The 13,940-nt window shown below is 33.1% G+C and overlaps 1 protein-coding gene and 1 pseudogene across 1 annotated transcript; both read left to right on the plus strand.

The window, feature by feature from the left end:
• The first annotated feature begins 10,610 nt into the window (after nt 1–10,610).
• LOC130453616 (CBY1-interacting BAR domain-containing protein 1-like) lies at nt 10,611–11,973 on the plus strand. The gene has a single exon (XM_056793262.1). The coding sequence runs from the start codon at nt 11,181–11,183 to the stop codon at nt 11,577–11,579; it is 399 nt and encodes a 132-aa protein (XP_056649240.1). The 5' UTR covers nt 10,611–11,180; the 3' UTR covers nt 11,580–11,973.
• LOC130453613 (CBY1-interacting BAR domain-containing protein 1-like) lies at nt 10,671–11,248 on the plus strand (annotated as a pseudogene).
• Nucleotides 11,974–13,940: the final 1,967 nt, after the last annotated feature.

Below are 13,940 nucleotides of genomic sequence, written 5' to 3' on the forward strand. Positions count from 1 at the left end.
CTTTCTATCAGTTGAGGCCCAGAAGGTCTTACTCCATCCTTTAATTCTGACCTTGTGGGTGTCAACCCGCCTCATGTGTGTTTCTTGAAGACAACATATGGTAGGGTTTTGATTCTAATCCATTCTTCTATTCGTCTACGTTTTATGGGTGAGTTCATCCCATTCACGTTCAAAGTTATGATTGTCATTTGTGGACTCCCTGGCATTTTGATTGCCTTCCCTAATTCTAACCTTTTCTTCTTAGGCTCTACCTTTTAGTCCAGTGATTTACTTTGAATCAGTCCCCTTGTCCCCTCCCTTGATGTTTCCCTTTTTAGTCCCTCCCTTTTTCTTCCCTCCCCCTCCCCCCTCTCTTTCCCTCCCTTTTTGTTCTCCCTCTCCCCCTCCCCCCTCTCTTTCCCTCCCTTTTTGTTCTCCCTCTCCCCCTACCCCCCTCGGTTTTCCCTTCTCCTTACCCTTGTTGGGTAAGATAGAATTCAAGATCCCAATGGATCTGGATGTTTTTCCCTCTCAGAGTTGATTTCCCTGAGATTGAGGTTTAAGTAAAAAAAACCAAACCCTCTCTTCCTCTCCTTCTTATAGGAGTTTTCTTCCCCTCCCCTTCCCATGTGAATCTTTGTGTGAGAACGATTATTCTATTTGGTCTTTCTTTACCCCCTATTTATACATTACATTTTCCCCACATATTAGTATACATAGATTGATATAAATGTAGTCCTTATAGAAGAGAGTTTGAGTAAAAGAAAATAACATTTTTCCCCTTTCCTTAATATTTACCTTTTCAGGTATTCTTTGCTCTTTGATTTTCGGTATCAAACTTTCCACAGAGCTCTGGTCTTTTCTTTGCAAAAAGTTGGAAGTCTTCTATTTTGTTGAATGCCCATACTTTCCCTTGGAAGTATATAGTCAGTTTTGTTGGGTAGCTGATTCTTGGTTGGAGACCCAGTTCTCTTGCCTTTCTGAAGATCATGTTCCATGTCTTACGATCATTCAGAGTAGAACTTGCAAGGTCTTGTGTGACCCTGATTGGCATTCTTTTATATCTAAATTGACTTTTTCTGGCTTCCTGTAGGATTTTTTCTTTTGTTTGATAGCTTTGGAATTTGGCAATTACATTCCTGGGAGTTGTCTTTTGGGGGTTTAGTGTAGAAGGTGTTCTGTGAGCTCTGTCAGTGGCTGTATTGCCCTCTTGTTCTAGAATCTCTGGGCAATTTTCTTTGATTATATCTTGTATCACCATGTCCAGTTTGGTGTTTATTTCTGGCTTTTCTGGGAGTCCAATTATTCTTAAATTTTCTCTTCTCCCTCTATTTTCCAGATCTATCACCTTGTCGGTGAGATATTTTATGTTCTCTTCTAATTTCTTGGTGTTTTGGCTTTGCTTTATTAGTTCTTGCTTTAAAGCCTGGTTTTCTTTTACAGTTTGGTCAAACTGGTTTTGTAGATGCATGCATTTCTTTTGCATTATTTCCCACTTTTCCTCCCAGAGGGCTTCCATCTTTTTGGTCATTTCTGATTCAAATTCTTCATGGGTTTGTGGAGAGTTTCTATTTCCTTTGGAAGATTTTAGAGAATTTTCTTGTATATCTTCTTCTATCTGCTCTGTATTTTGTATTTTGGCTCCATAGAATGTGTCTAAAGTCGCCCCTTTCTTCTTATTTTTCTTGGTATTTTGGGGCTTCTGTGCTTCTGTGAAGTTTGCTGCCATCTCTGAATGTGGAGGATTAGCTTTTCTTATCTCTGTCTGGTGATCAGAGGCTTTAGTCCTGGGCAGATTGTCCCTTCTATGAGCTTTCCCTGGGTTAAACTGAATATGCCTCACTGGAACTGGAATGGAAGGGTCGGACCACAAGGCCACACTCTCCCCCCGGCTCGCTTTCCGGAAGTTGCCTTCAGAATCGCTGGCTGTGAGGCTGTTTCCTCGGCCTGCGGGGGGATGGACTGCAGATAACCCAAGCTCTGAGGGCAAGGACTTTCACTGAGACTTGGATAGCAGGATCCAGCCCGTGAGGCTGTTTTGCCCGCCCTGAGGGTTGCTGTTACTTTCACCCGGACTCGGGTAGAAGGCCCTGAGGGTTGTGGTTCGGAGGACTCTGCTCTCTGAGCCCGGCCAGGCTGCGGCTTCCGGGAGCCTTGGACTCTGCGCTCCTACCCCTGAGGTCCGAGTGATCTCGGGTTCTGGCTTTTGAGGGGAGCCGTACCTTTTGAACCGGGTCCAGGTCCAGGAGGAGGCTTCCCAGGGTCTGTGCTGTTGATCGTTTTGAATTTCGGCGCCTTAGGAGCTTTTGGTTTGAGATCGGTCGGGAAGGGTTTTCCGGAGATCTGAGCTTTAGCTTTCTCTAAGCCGCCATCTATTGAGCCATCATTCTTTGTTTTTTTAAGAATTCTATGTATTAACAAACACTGGAAAGCAGAAAAGGAATATTTTAATTTTTGACCAGGCAGATTAACTTCACTGAAACAGATTAAAAAACAGTAATCATGGGAAATGGCAAGCTTTCATTTCATTTATAGTAAATACAATATCAATATTTTAAGCTTTAAATATCAAATATTGGTTAGAATAACATCTTTGTCATTGACTAGAGGTACTAGAGGAATATGATAATTGACTACACAAAACCCTGAAATATATTCTACTTGGATTCATTTGCCACATAAGAAAATATTAGGAGGATTTTTTAAAATGTAGCTTCTTTCACAATTATTTCTAAAATGTTCCTAATGTATTCTACTTAAGTACCTGTAAGCTGTAAATTTCTGATATTCTGGGTTCTTCAATTTGAAGACAAATGAAAATTATGCAATTAAAAATAATAAAAAAAATGTATAGTGTTTCAAATGCAACCATCTCTGGGCTCCCAACCAGTTAAGCAAATAAAAATTAATAGATGAGAAATGTAGCTTCAAGTATAATTATGATACCAATAAGAAGGACCAACACTCTTCTTAGAAAAGATAGTTTTTAAGTGAATTCCTTAATGCATTTTAGAGTTCTACAATGTAATTTTTTTACTTCATTCAGAGATATTGAATATTTTCCTAATGTTGTAAAATCTGAGTTCTTCAGAAATGATACTTAATTTAATGTTCAGGCTCATTATGTAAAGAGTTATAAAATATATTCATTTGAATGCATGCATGTAAAGTAACAGCTTTAATTTTTTTTCCAAAGTGCATTGGAATCACTAAGAAAAGAGATCGCAAGAAAATCCTTAAGGGAAAAAGAAAATTCAACAGACAGAAAAAAATTAATACAATCTAACAATTAAATATATCAAAAAGATAATTCTGGAAGATACAGCAAAAATGAGAAAAATATAATTACATGATATTTACCTTTAATCTACTACTTCAACATATTATTTTGATATAGAATAATTTTTCATTGTTGAAAAATTATTAATATCATCCATAATAAGCATTACACATATTATACTGTATTTCTGAATAAACTGATTATAATATACACATATGCTCTCATTTTTGTAGGAAATGGATATGGAATTTCCTCAGTACAACTGAAGGAATAGTGCTAAAAGCAATTTTCCTAGTATAACAGAAACTCTTAGATGTTTTCAATCTTGTTCAACTTTTCATTACCTCTGCCTATACCACCTGTAAAAAATCTGCCTCAAACATTGAATTGTTGCTTTCTTATTGTCCCAGAGTCCTTAATAGACATTAATTGCAGAACCTTAATATTCTTCTCTCCAAGTCCAGCCCTCTCTATTCTTTGTTAATTTTACTTCAGAATCCAAATATGAACAAAAGAAATAAAAGTATATAAAAATTTATACATATAATAAATATATATCTATACGGTATATATGATATGTGTGTGTGCATACATATATATTGCCCATGAGACCTCCTTCTTACCTTCTCCCATTAACTACTACATTGACTTCTCCATAGTTTTTTGGTCATAATACTCTCCAAATCATAGCTCAAGTGCTCCAAAATACTGTTTTACATTTATCAATCTGTTAAAGAATGTTATTCAGTTAAACCAATGGCCAACGAGGTGCTTTTGTTGTCCTCTCCCAGGACAATATCTTTAACAACTCTGCCCACTTCTGCTCCCAAAGAGATAAAAGGAAAACGTGCTTTAGGACATCGACAACATGAAGCAATAGTTGTAAAGAGTGAAGAACTATAGAAACATGCATGGACTATACGCTATAGCACCCTTGAGCTATTTAGCTTTAGAATCTTTGTTTTTTAATTCTTACTATAAGCTTTTAATAGACACAAGGATCATTTGTTTTAGTTTTGTTTTTAGACCTGTGGCCTGAAGGAGCCATGTGCACTAGGAAAGAAAATAGGAAAAGTTACTTGGTTTAGAGGATCATATGTATCATCTAAGTTTCCCTAGTGCATATGGAAATATAAATGATCCAAGATAATTTCTTGGGATCTGAGAATGTCCATGAGAATAATAATCCACAGGAAGATCTCCATTGACTGGTGCTGCTGAAAGTAAGGACAAACCTGAGAACACAATGACAGTTTTATTCTAAAGGCTAAAGCCAGAGATAGGGACTTGTGTATTTCTAAAGGGACCGACTTCTGTAGGCATGATGTGGCCTAGGAAGAAGAATCAAATTTCAGTTCAACAGGACTAAAACAATAGGAGATTCAAGAATGCCTGATTCCCTTTTACATGTGAATAAATTCTGTCACAAAGGTAAGTTTAATAAGAAGTTACGGTGGCAGCTTTGTGTGTGTGTGTGTGTGTGTGTGTGTGTGTGTGTGTGTGTGTGTGTGTTTTGAATCATTTTCAATTGCAAACAATATTTAATACTAAATCTAGGAGGAGATAGGAAATCTTTACAGACTACTGTGTAGAAAGACAGACATAAGGTGACATAGTTATACCTTTCTTTGAAAGCTCAATGCTGGAAGCACTGGATTAGGGAAGGATATGGCAGATATAATGCAGGCTTCAGGGGAGAAAGACCTGCTAAGAAGTTTTGTGTGACAGAAGGGCAGGCCATGTTAGAGAGAAATGTTGGAAACGTCTCCACAGAGAAGCTTTGGCAACTGGCTGGATGGAGGAGGAATGATGGACTGAGCCTGTGAAGAAGACAATAGTTGGTGAGGCAGGATGATGAAATAGTGAGAGAGAGAAGAGGAAGAGGGGAGATTTTCTGATTAGAAAATAAGAATTTCAGCTTTGGAAATACTGAATATCAGATGTTTATAGGACAATGGTATAATTTAGAGAGGCATCACCTACCAAAAATTCAAGACTGGGATCTGGAAAGCTTACCACAATCTCAACACCCAAAGATTAAAGTCCAAATATTTGGAGAACAAAAAAAAAAACAACCCACGCCAATATACTTCTTTTTCACTGTCCTCTGATCAGGACTGATCTTCCTTCACCACTCTGCCTACTGCTACTGTCATAGAGCTAGAGAAAACATGCTTTTTGATGTCAGCAATAATTCACATTAGCTGTTGGGAGTGGAGCTATGTGGAAACGTGAGAGTGGTTTGGGTTCCTGAGTTGATTACATTACAAAATTCCTTTAAAAAAATCTTTTTCTCAACACTTTTCACATTTACATAAAAGGTTTTTATTCTTTTTAATTTTACATAGTTACAAGAGCCTTAGTTTAAAAGCCCTGGTTCACTTAAAAAAAAAAAAAAACCCTTACCTTCTCACTTAGAATCAATGCTGTGTATAGTTTCCACAGCAGAAGAGTGGTAAGGGCTAGTCAATGGGGTTTAAGCGACTTGCCCAGGGTCACCAAGCTAGGAAGTGTCTGCGGACACATTTCAACCCAGGACTTGGCTCTCAATTCACCGAGTCACCCAACTGCCTCCAAACTGGTTCATTCTTGAAAGAAAATTGAAAAAAGTTACTTTTCTTTTGATGAGTTACATGAATGATTCCAGTCATCCAAGTATCCCTGAAACTCATAAATTCTTTTAGATGGTTTCTGAGGAACTGAAGCTAACATGAGAAAAATGTTCCCTAGAAACTTACCCAGTCACCTGTGGGGAAACAATAACAGCAGATTCTAAAGAATGCCAGAAAAAGGAGTCCATGAATTTGTAAGAACACATATTTCTATATATATGATATGTCTGAGGAAGCACAGACAGTTCTGTACTTGCTACCTCTGGGCTAAGCCATATTATCCTCCTTGAGGGCTGGTTGTTTCTCTCAAGCTCGGTGCCCACCATAAATACTTGTTGGCTAACTGGATTGATAAATGGAATTGTTTACACACTCGTTGCTAGGGGAGCTTGTTTTGAAACTTAGGAAGTAAAATTATGTAAGTCTCAAGAAAGAAAAAGAAGTCTAAATATTAAATGTATAAAGGTGGTGAAATGGAAAGATTGGTAGGCCTAAGCTGAGGTATCTGTTAACTTTTACTGCTGCTTTTTGACTGCTGGCTGACCATTCTGAGTTTCAAGGCAACTGAAGAGTTGATTCAAAAGAAATGACTGGTGGTTCCCTTAAGAGGGCCAAACACTCAACAGCCAATAAGAGATCATAGAACATAGAACAACTGTCAGGTTACCAAGGAATCAGGAGGATTATAAATAAAGCGAGGAGACTGGGGAGGTCATTCCTGCAAAGGAAACCAAGGAGGTAGGATGTGTTAAGGGTTGGAAGGGTGGCAGTTTGATAAATTGTGGAATTATTTGTTTTAGAGTAGTTGCTGGGGATTTCTTTTTGTTGTGGAATGGTTTGATATGGAATTGGTGATTTTTGATGTATACATTTTTAAAAAATATTGATAAACAGAATTCTAAAGGGGACCTCAGAGATTTTGTCCATTTTCAAAGGAATTGAAGATTATTGAGGAATCTATAAATATTATAAAATACTATGGCAGGTTCCAGGGGGAAAATATATCCTAACCAACATCTTCTAACGTGTTTTCTTTTTTATTTTAATTCTTTTTCTTTTTAACTTTTAACATCATTTCATGTTTTCTGTCTCATATGATTTTCACAATTTTGGTCAGTCATCTAGTGAACAAATCTATTAATATTGGGGAAAGAAGGAGTGGGATAAATCGTGGAAATTCATCTTTATATAAATATTTTGAAACATAAACCAATCTATATGTATGTACTACATTTAAATAAATATAAATGTCTGAATATAAAGATGAAATTCAATTAATATCAATTAGTAATTAATGATCATCAATTAGTAATTGTCACTAATGAATAATTGATTAATGATCACCAAGGAGTAATTATTATTAATTAATAATTGATTAATATTAGTTATTGATTATCAATCATTAAATTATTAAATTTTATTTTTATTTATATACATTTATTTAATTTATTTATTTTTAAACAATTTTATTTCATATTTATATATTTTTATTTATTAAATTATTTATTTTAATTTAATTTATTTACATTTAAAAGTATTTATTTTATATATTTTATTTAAGTAATTATATTTATTTATAAATTCATTTATAATTAATAGAATTTAAAAATTTATTAAATTATTAAAATATTGATTATTATTAATTATTGAAAATCACTAATTGATGATCAGTAATTGATCACTTATTAATTAGTGACAATTACTAATTGCTGATCATTAATTAATAATAGACAATAATTATTATTTTAACCATCATTATTAATTACTATTAAACAATTATTAATTAATCTGCATTGATTAATAATTAATATTAATCAATTAATAATTATTGATCAGTAATGAATAAAGTCATGATAATTTATTAATAATTAAATTAAATTATTTTAATGGATTGTCATTAATTAATAATTGATAATGGTTATTATTTATAATAATTATTAATTAATATTAAGTAATTATTGATTAATGATAATTGACATTAATTATTTTATACTCATTATTATTAATTGCATCAAACAATTATTGATTTATTATCTTGAATTAATATTAACTGATTATTATTTGATGATAATTAATAATTAATATTAACAGATAATTGATAAGCATCAAATAATCCTTAATTCAATTTGTTTGATATTAATTAATAATGATGGTTAAAATAATAATTAATGATGATCAATTAGTTATTGTTACTAATTAATAATTCATTATTTAATGAACCTCAATTGGTAATTATCCTTAATTAATAATTGATTAATATTAATTATTGATCATAAAATTATTGTGGTTTTGTTCATGTATATTTAATTAATTTATTTATTTTTAAATGGATTTTGTTGATATATAAATATATTTTATTTATTAAATTATTTATTTTTAAATTTAATTTTATGTATTTATAAATTAATTTAATTTAATTTTAAAATCAATTTAAATAATATTTTATTAAATTCTTAAATAATAAACCATTAGTTATTAAATATTGATTGATAATAATTATTAATTAGTGAAAATTACTAATTGATGATAATTAATCAATAATATTTTGGTATTGATTATTAAGTAAGTAACAATTAACTGATTATGAATTAATGATAATTAATCAATAATTGCTTCATAATAATTAATGATTATAAGTAATCAATATCAACGATAAATTAATGATCATGAATGAATAGTCGATCAATGCCAATTATTAATACATAGCAATTGTTAATGATAATCAGTTAAGAATTGATTATATAATATTTAAATTATTATAATACAATATATAATATAATATAATACAATATAATAATTATTATATTTTAAATACTGATTAAATTTCATTAATTAATATTAATATGTATTTAATATTAAAGGATTGTTTTAGAATATAAAGAAAAGAATGTTAGTCAATATGCCTTGTACCACTTACCATAAACATTTCTTAGGCTATAGCAAAATTGTATATAGCTTTAGAATTCCTCCCCTTCCATTAGATATAATGCTGAATTTTTCCCGTCAAATTTAATGAACATACAGGATTAAATTTGAACATATGAGATACATTTTGAAATGAAATATTACTCTTGTGTATATTGGGGCTGAACACTTAGATAAAAGGAATTTTTAAGGGGGTATCATTTAATGTCAAGAGACTGATCAAGAAAACTAATTTTTACAAATAAAATTAATACACCACTGTACTTTGAAATTATTTATATTTTGTTGACCATGCACTTTAAAAATTATTTTTATTTTTATTCAAGTAAAGATCAGAATTTTCTTGTTCAAGAACCTTGTTTATAGCTTTTAATCTTCTCTGTGAAAAAATGATGCAAAGAAGAGTCCAGAACCTCGATTTATTTTCTTGTCAAATAGACAAAGGTAAGCTTTAACTATAAAATTGCTTATTTCATACATGTATGCCATTCTTCATCAGTTTTATTTTTATTAAGCTTGTTTTTCATATCAATAAATATCAAATATAGAGAATATTAAAATATTAGGAATAACTCCCAAATGAAGATTAAAGAGTGTAACTGATAAATATTTTTGATATCATATAAATAAATATTTTTGATATCATAACTTTTAAAATAGTGTCAGAAAGGTGAGTCATAGCAATAAGGCAAAAAATTTAAGGAATAATCTGTAAAATCATAGTAAGAATAAAATCGTTACCTTTTATAGACAATATAATAGTTTATTTAGAAAACCCAATCAAGCCAAATAAAATGAATTAAAATAACTCCAGGAAAATGCAGGATAATAAATAAATCTTCATAGAGCATTAGCATTTTTATATATTATTCCCTAAAGCCTTAGCAAGAACAAATAAAGACATTCTATTTAAAAATGATAGAGACTGTGAAATACCTGGAATTCTATTCATCAAAACAAAAGGGGGATGGAGGGAGGGCAGAACTAAGATGGTGGAGAAGCTACACAGACTCACCTGTTCTCTATCTACCAAATTAAAATATGATATAATGCCTAAAAAGAAATATTGGAGCACCATAATCTACAGAAAAATGGAGTGAAATAATTTTTCTATTTAAAACTACTTAGAAAGCCATTAGGAAAGTTCTATTCCACTCTGATGGAAGAGGAGTGCAAAAACAACAGAACGAGGCAGGTTCCGATAATTAAAGAGTCCTTGGACACACCTGAATCAGCAACAGGGGCTGCCAGAGCTCCCAGCTGCAGCCCTTTGCTGCCTTGACGGAGTGCCCATACACAGATCCAGGCAGCAGTTGTGGCGGACCTTATTGGGAGCACTTAGCACATCCCAATGCTTGCAACCTCAGAGGACAAGGGGATCCTGGTCACAGTTACCAGATGGAAAAGAATTCACATGGTTACTCACTGACCTGACCACAGGCCAGGAGAGTATTAAACACACTTGTCATTACATTATACAATGTTGAAAGAATTTAAAAAAAAAAAAAAAGATTGGTCACTAAGAACTCTCAATGAAGCTGCACAAAGAACTTGGAACATACTTCTTTCTACATAGTTACAGAAAATGAGCAAACAACAATACCAAAACACCCTAACCATAGAAAGATATTTTGGTGCCCGGGAAGACTTAAAATCAGAAGAAAATATTGCTGCATCCAAAGCTTAGAAGGAAGAAAAGATATTAGCTATTTCACATCTCAAAATAGTCTACAAAGCAGAAATTGTCTAAATTATTTAGAGTAGTTTAAGAAACGTGTCTCTGGGGGCTTCCGTCCCGGCTCCTGCCGCGGCGGCTCCACCGCAGGCCCAGTTGCGGGCTCCAACCCAGGGTCCCGGGACGCTCTCGAGGGGACATGCTGAGGCGGACTCTGGAAAACCGGGACGCCCAGACCAAACAGCTGCAGGATGCGGTCTCCAACGTGGAGAAGCACTTTGGGGAGCTGTGCCAGATCTTCGCGGCGTACGTGCGTAAAACGGCCCGGCTTCCAGACAAACCAACCTCCTGGTGAATGAAATCAATGCTTATGCTGCCACCGAGACGCCCAACCTGAAGCACGGCCTGAAGGTCTTTGCTGATGAGTTTACCAAACTTCAGGATTATAGGCAAGCTGAGGTTGAAAGACTTGAAGCCAAAGTAGTTGAACTTTGAAAAGTTATGGAACTATTGTGAAAATGAAACGGGATGATCTCAAAGCAACTTTAACAGCAAAGAGTCGAGAAGCTAAGCAGTTAACTCAACTAGAAAGGACGCATCAACGGAATCCATCAGATCGGCATGTCATAGTATCCTTTCAATTTTGAAGAAAAAATTATTTTGTCATTTAGTTGATAAAAAGGCAGAAACAGAATTACAGAGAGCTACAATGGATGCCACCAGAACAAGTCGGCACCTGGAAGAAACAATTGACAATTTTGAAAAGCAAAAAATAAAGGACATAAAGAATATATTTTCAGAATTTATAACTATTGAAATGCTGTTCCATGGTAAAGCTTTAGAAGTCTACACTGCTGCCTACCAAAATATACAGAAGATTGATGAAGAAGAAGATCTAGAGATTTTTTGGAGCTCTCTCTATCCACCTGACTATTCAACTTGTTTAGATATTGTTCGAGCAAATTCAAAATCTCCTCTTCAGAAATCTATTTCTATCAAGTGTATATCCGGATCAGGACAGCAGATTCCTACCACTCGGATAAGAAAAGATCACCAAGATGACGATGAAGAGGATGATGAATTGGACGTTACAGAAGAAGAAAATTAATTTTATATGTGCTTTTAACAGTTCCCCTCAAAATCATCAACTTCAGCTTATTAAATGTGTCAATTGCCCAAAAAAAGCAATAAGAAATTAACATGTCTATATGTATACATATATGCACCATTAACAGGTATTTCAAAAGAATCTATTGGTTTTTTAAAGTAAATGGTTTTTGAGGAATTAACTTCAGAATGGAATGTGATTAAAGGAAATTTCTGTAGCCCCAAAATTAAGTAGCTAAAATGAAAAACATGCCATTAGCTTTGTTCTGTTACCAAGGTTATGGTATTTGTTTAAATATAAATTTCATTTTTAAAGAATTTCAAAATAATTATCGTGAGAGCTGTCTTTAAGCCATTGTCATATCACACAAATAAATGTGACAGTGGCCAAAAAAGAACTATTATCTTCTCTTGGTTCCCTATGTAAGCTAAGTTTCCATGCCTTCATTTCTTAAAAATCAGTTAAAATTCCTTCAAAATCATTGACAAGCATTGTTCCATAAAGTACTTAAATAAGGTTGTTTTACTTCCTTATCAATTTCAAAAATTGGGGAGTTTTATTTGCCAGGTCACATCTACCTAGTTAACGCCTTTAAATAGTCCAATGGGGCTAAATGAGCAAAAGAAATTAGAAGACCAAGGAAACTGGTCATATTTATATATTCCATTTTTAACAATGGAAGAAGGTAGTTAAAGGGTGAAAAAATGTAGTAGTCCTCATGAACTTAAAATCAAAATGTTGACAATGTGTGATGCAGACTTTGGAAAACCTATTTTGAGATGCTATTTTCCCATAGAGAAATGAGGCACAGGCTGCTAATAAAAGAAATTCTGAAATTGTATTAGAATTTCTAAACACTAAAATTTATTATTATTATTATTATTAATGACACATTCTTGTACCTGGAAATATCAAGTTGGAGACATTTGAATCATAGAATGTTAGCATGTCTGACATTTTTTTCATTTCCAGGATTTCCTTCTGGGAAAACATTTGTAATCTTATTTCATTGATCCAGACAAGCATATTTTACTAACTGTGAAATTTATTTCCTTTGGAATACTAGAAAAATTACTATTCACAACACATAAAAATAAAGACTTTACAGAAAAAAAAAAGAAACGTGTCTCTGACACTTGCTAGTTGTGAAATGCTGGACAAGTCACTTAACCCTGTTTGCCCCAGTTTCCTCTTCTGTAATGAAGAGATAGCTGGAGAAGAAACTGGAACACTACTACATTAGCTTCACTAGGAAAATTCCAACTCAAGTCATAAAGAGTCAGATACAACTGACTGACAAAACAAGAAGGATCAATGGTCAATTAGAGGAACAGATTAGGTGTAGAAAATGCTGAATAAAAAAGGGCCTTGTAAAATGTACCTTTGATAAACTCAAAGTCCTTAGACTGTGCTAGAATTAGGAATTATTTTTTTAAACTGTTGGGAAAATTAGAAATGCTTTGAGACGACTTTTTATATAAGTTGTCTTTTATTGTGAATATATGAACCCACAAATGATCCATAAATAAACTTTGGGGTTCTGTGATCTTGGAAGAGAGAAAAAATGCATGTTTTTTAATAACATTTCATTCAAATTTAACAAATTCCAATAACAATTTTTATAATACACTTTGATATCTGGTATGGTTAGATCATCTTCCATCATATTATTTTTCATTATTTCCATTGATATTCTTGACCTTGTTTAGTGAAAAATAATATGATGGAAGATGATCTAACAGTGAAAAATAATATGATGGAAGATGATCTAACCATACCAGATATCAAAGTGTGTATTATTATAAAGTACTTATCTTCAAACTAATCTATTATTGATGAAGAAAGAGTAGTGGATCTGTGGAATAGAGTAGGTACACACAATTTGCACAGTAGAAATGACTTTAGTAATGTTGTGTTTCTTACATGCAAAAATCCATATTTTAGGGTCAAGAACTCACTGGGTCAAAAACTGCTGGGAAAACCAGAAAGCATTTTGGCAGAAACTAGATGTAGACCAATGCCGCACATCATGTATCAAAATAAGGTCAAAGTGGCATTTGATTTATGCATTCAGGGTAATGCCAGATTTAAATTAGGGGGAAAAGAATTATCAAATAAAGGACAGAGAACATTATAGGAGGTGCAATGGATCATATTCATTACCTTTAAAAGTTTTCCACACAAAACCAGAGAGAAAGAAGAAAAATGGGAAAAAATTTAAAGATCTGATTAAGGCCTCATTTCTCAAAGATATAGAGCACTGGATCAACTTTATAAAGAATACAGGTTGTTCCCCAATTCACAGATACTAAAATTATATGAATAATCAGTTTTCAGATGAAGAAATAAAAACTGTCTCTA

The sequence above is a fragment of the Monodelphis domestica genome, chromosome 4 (assembly GCF_027887165.1).
Source record: "Monodelphis domestica isolate mMonDom1 chromosome 4, mMonDom1.pri, whole genome shotgun sequence".
Lineage (NCBI taxonomy): Eukaryota > Metazoa > Chordata > Mammalia > Didelphimorphia > Didelphidae > Monodelphis > Monodelphis domestica.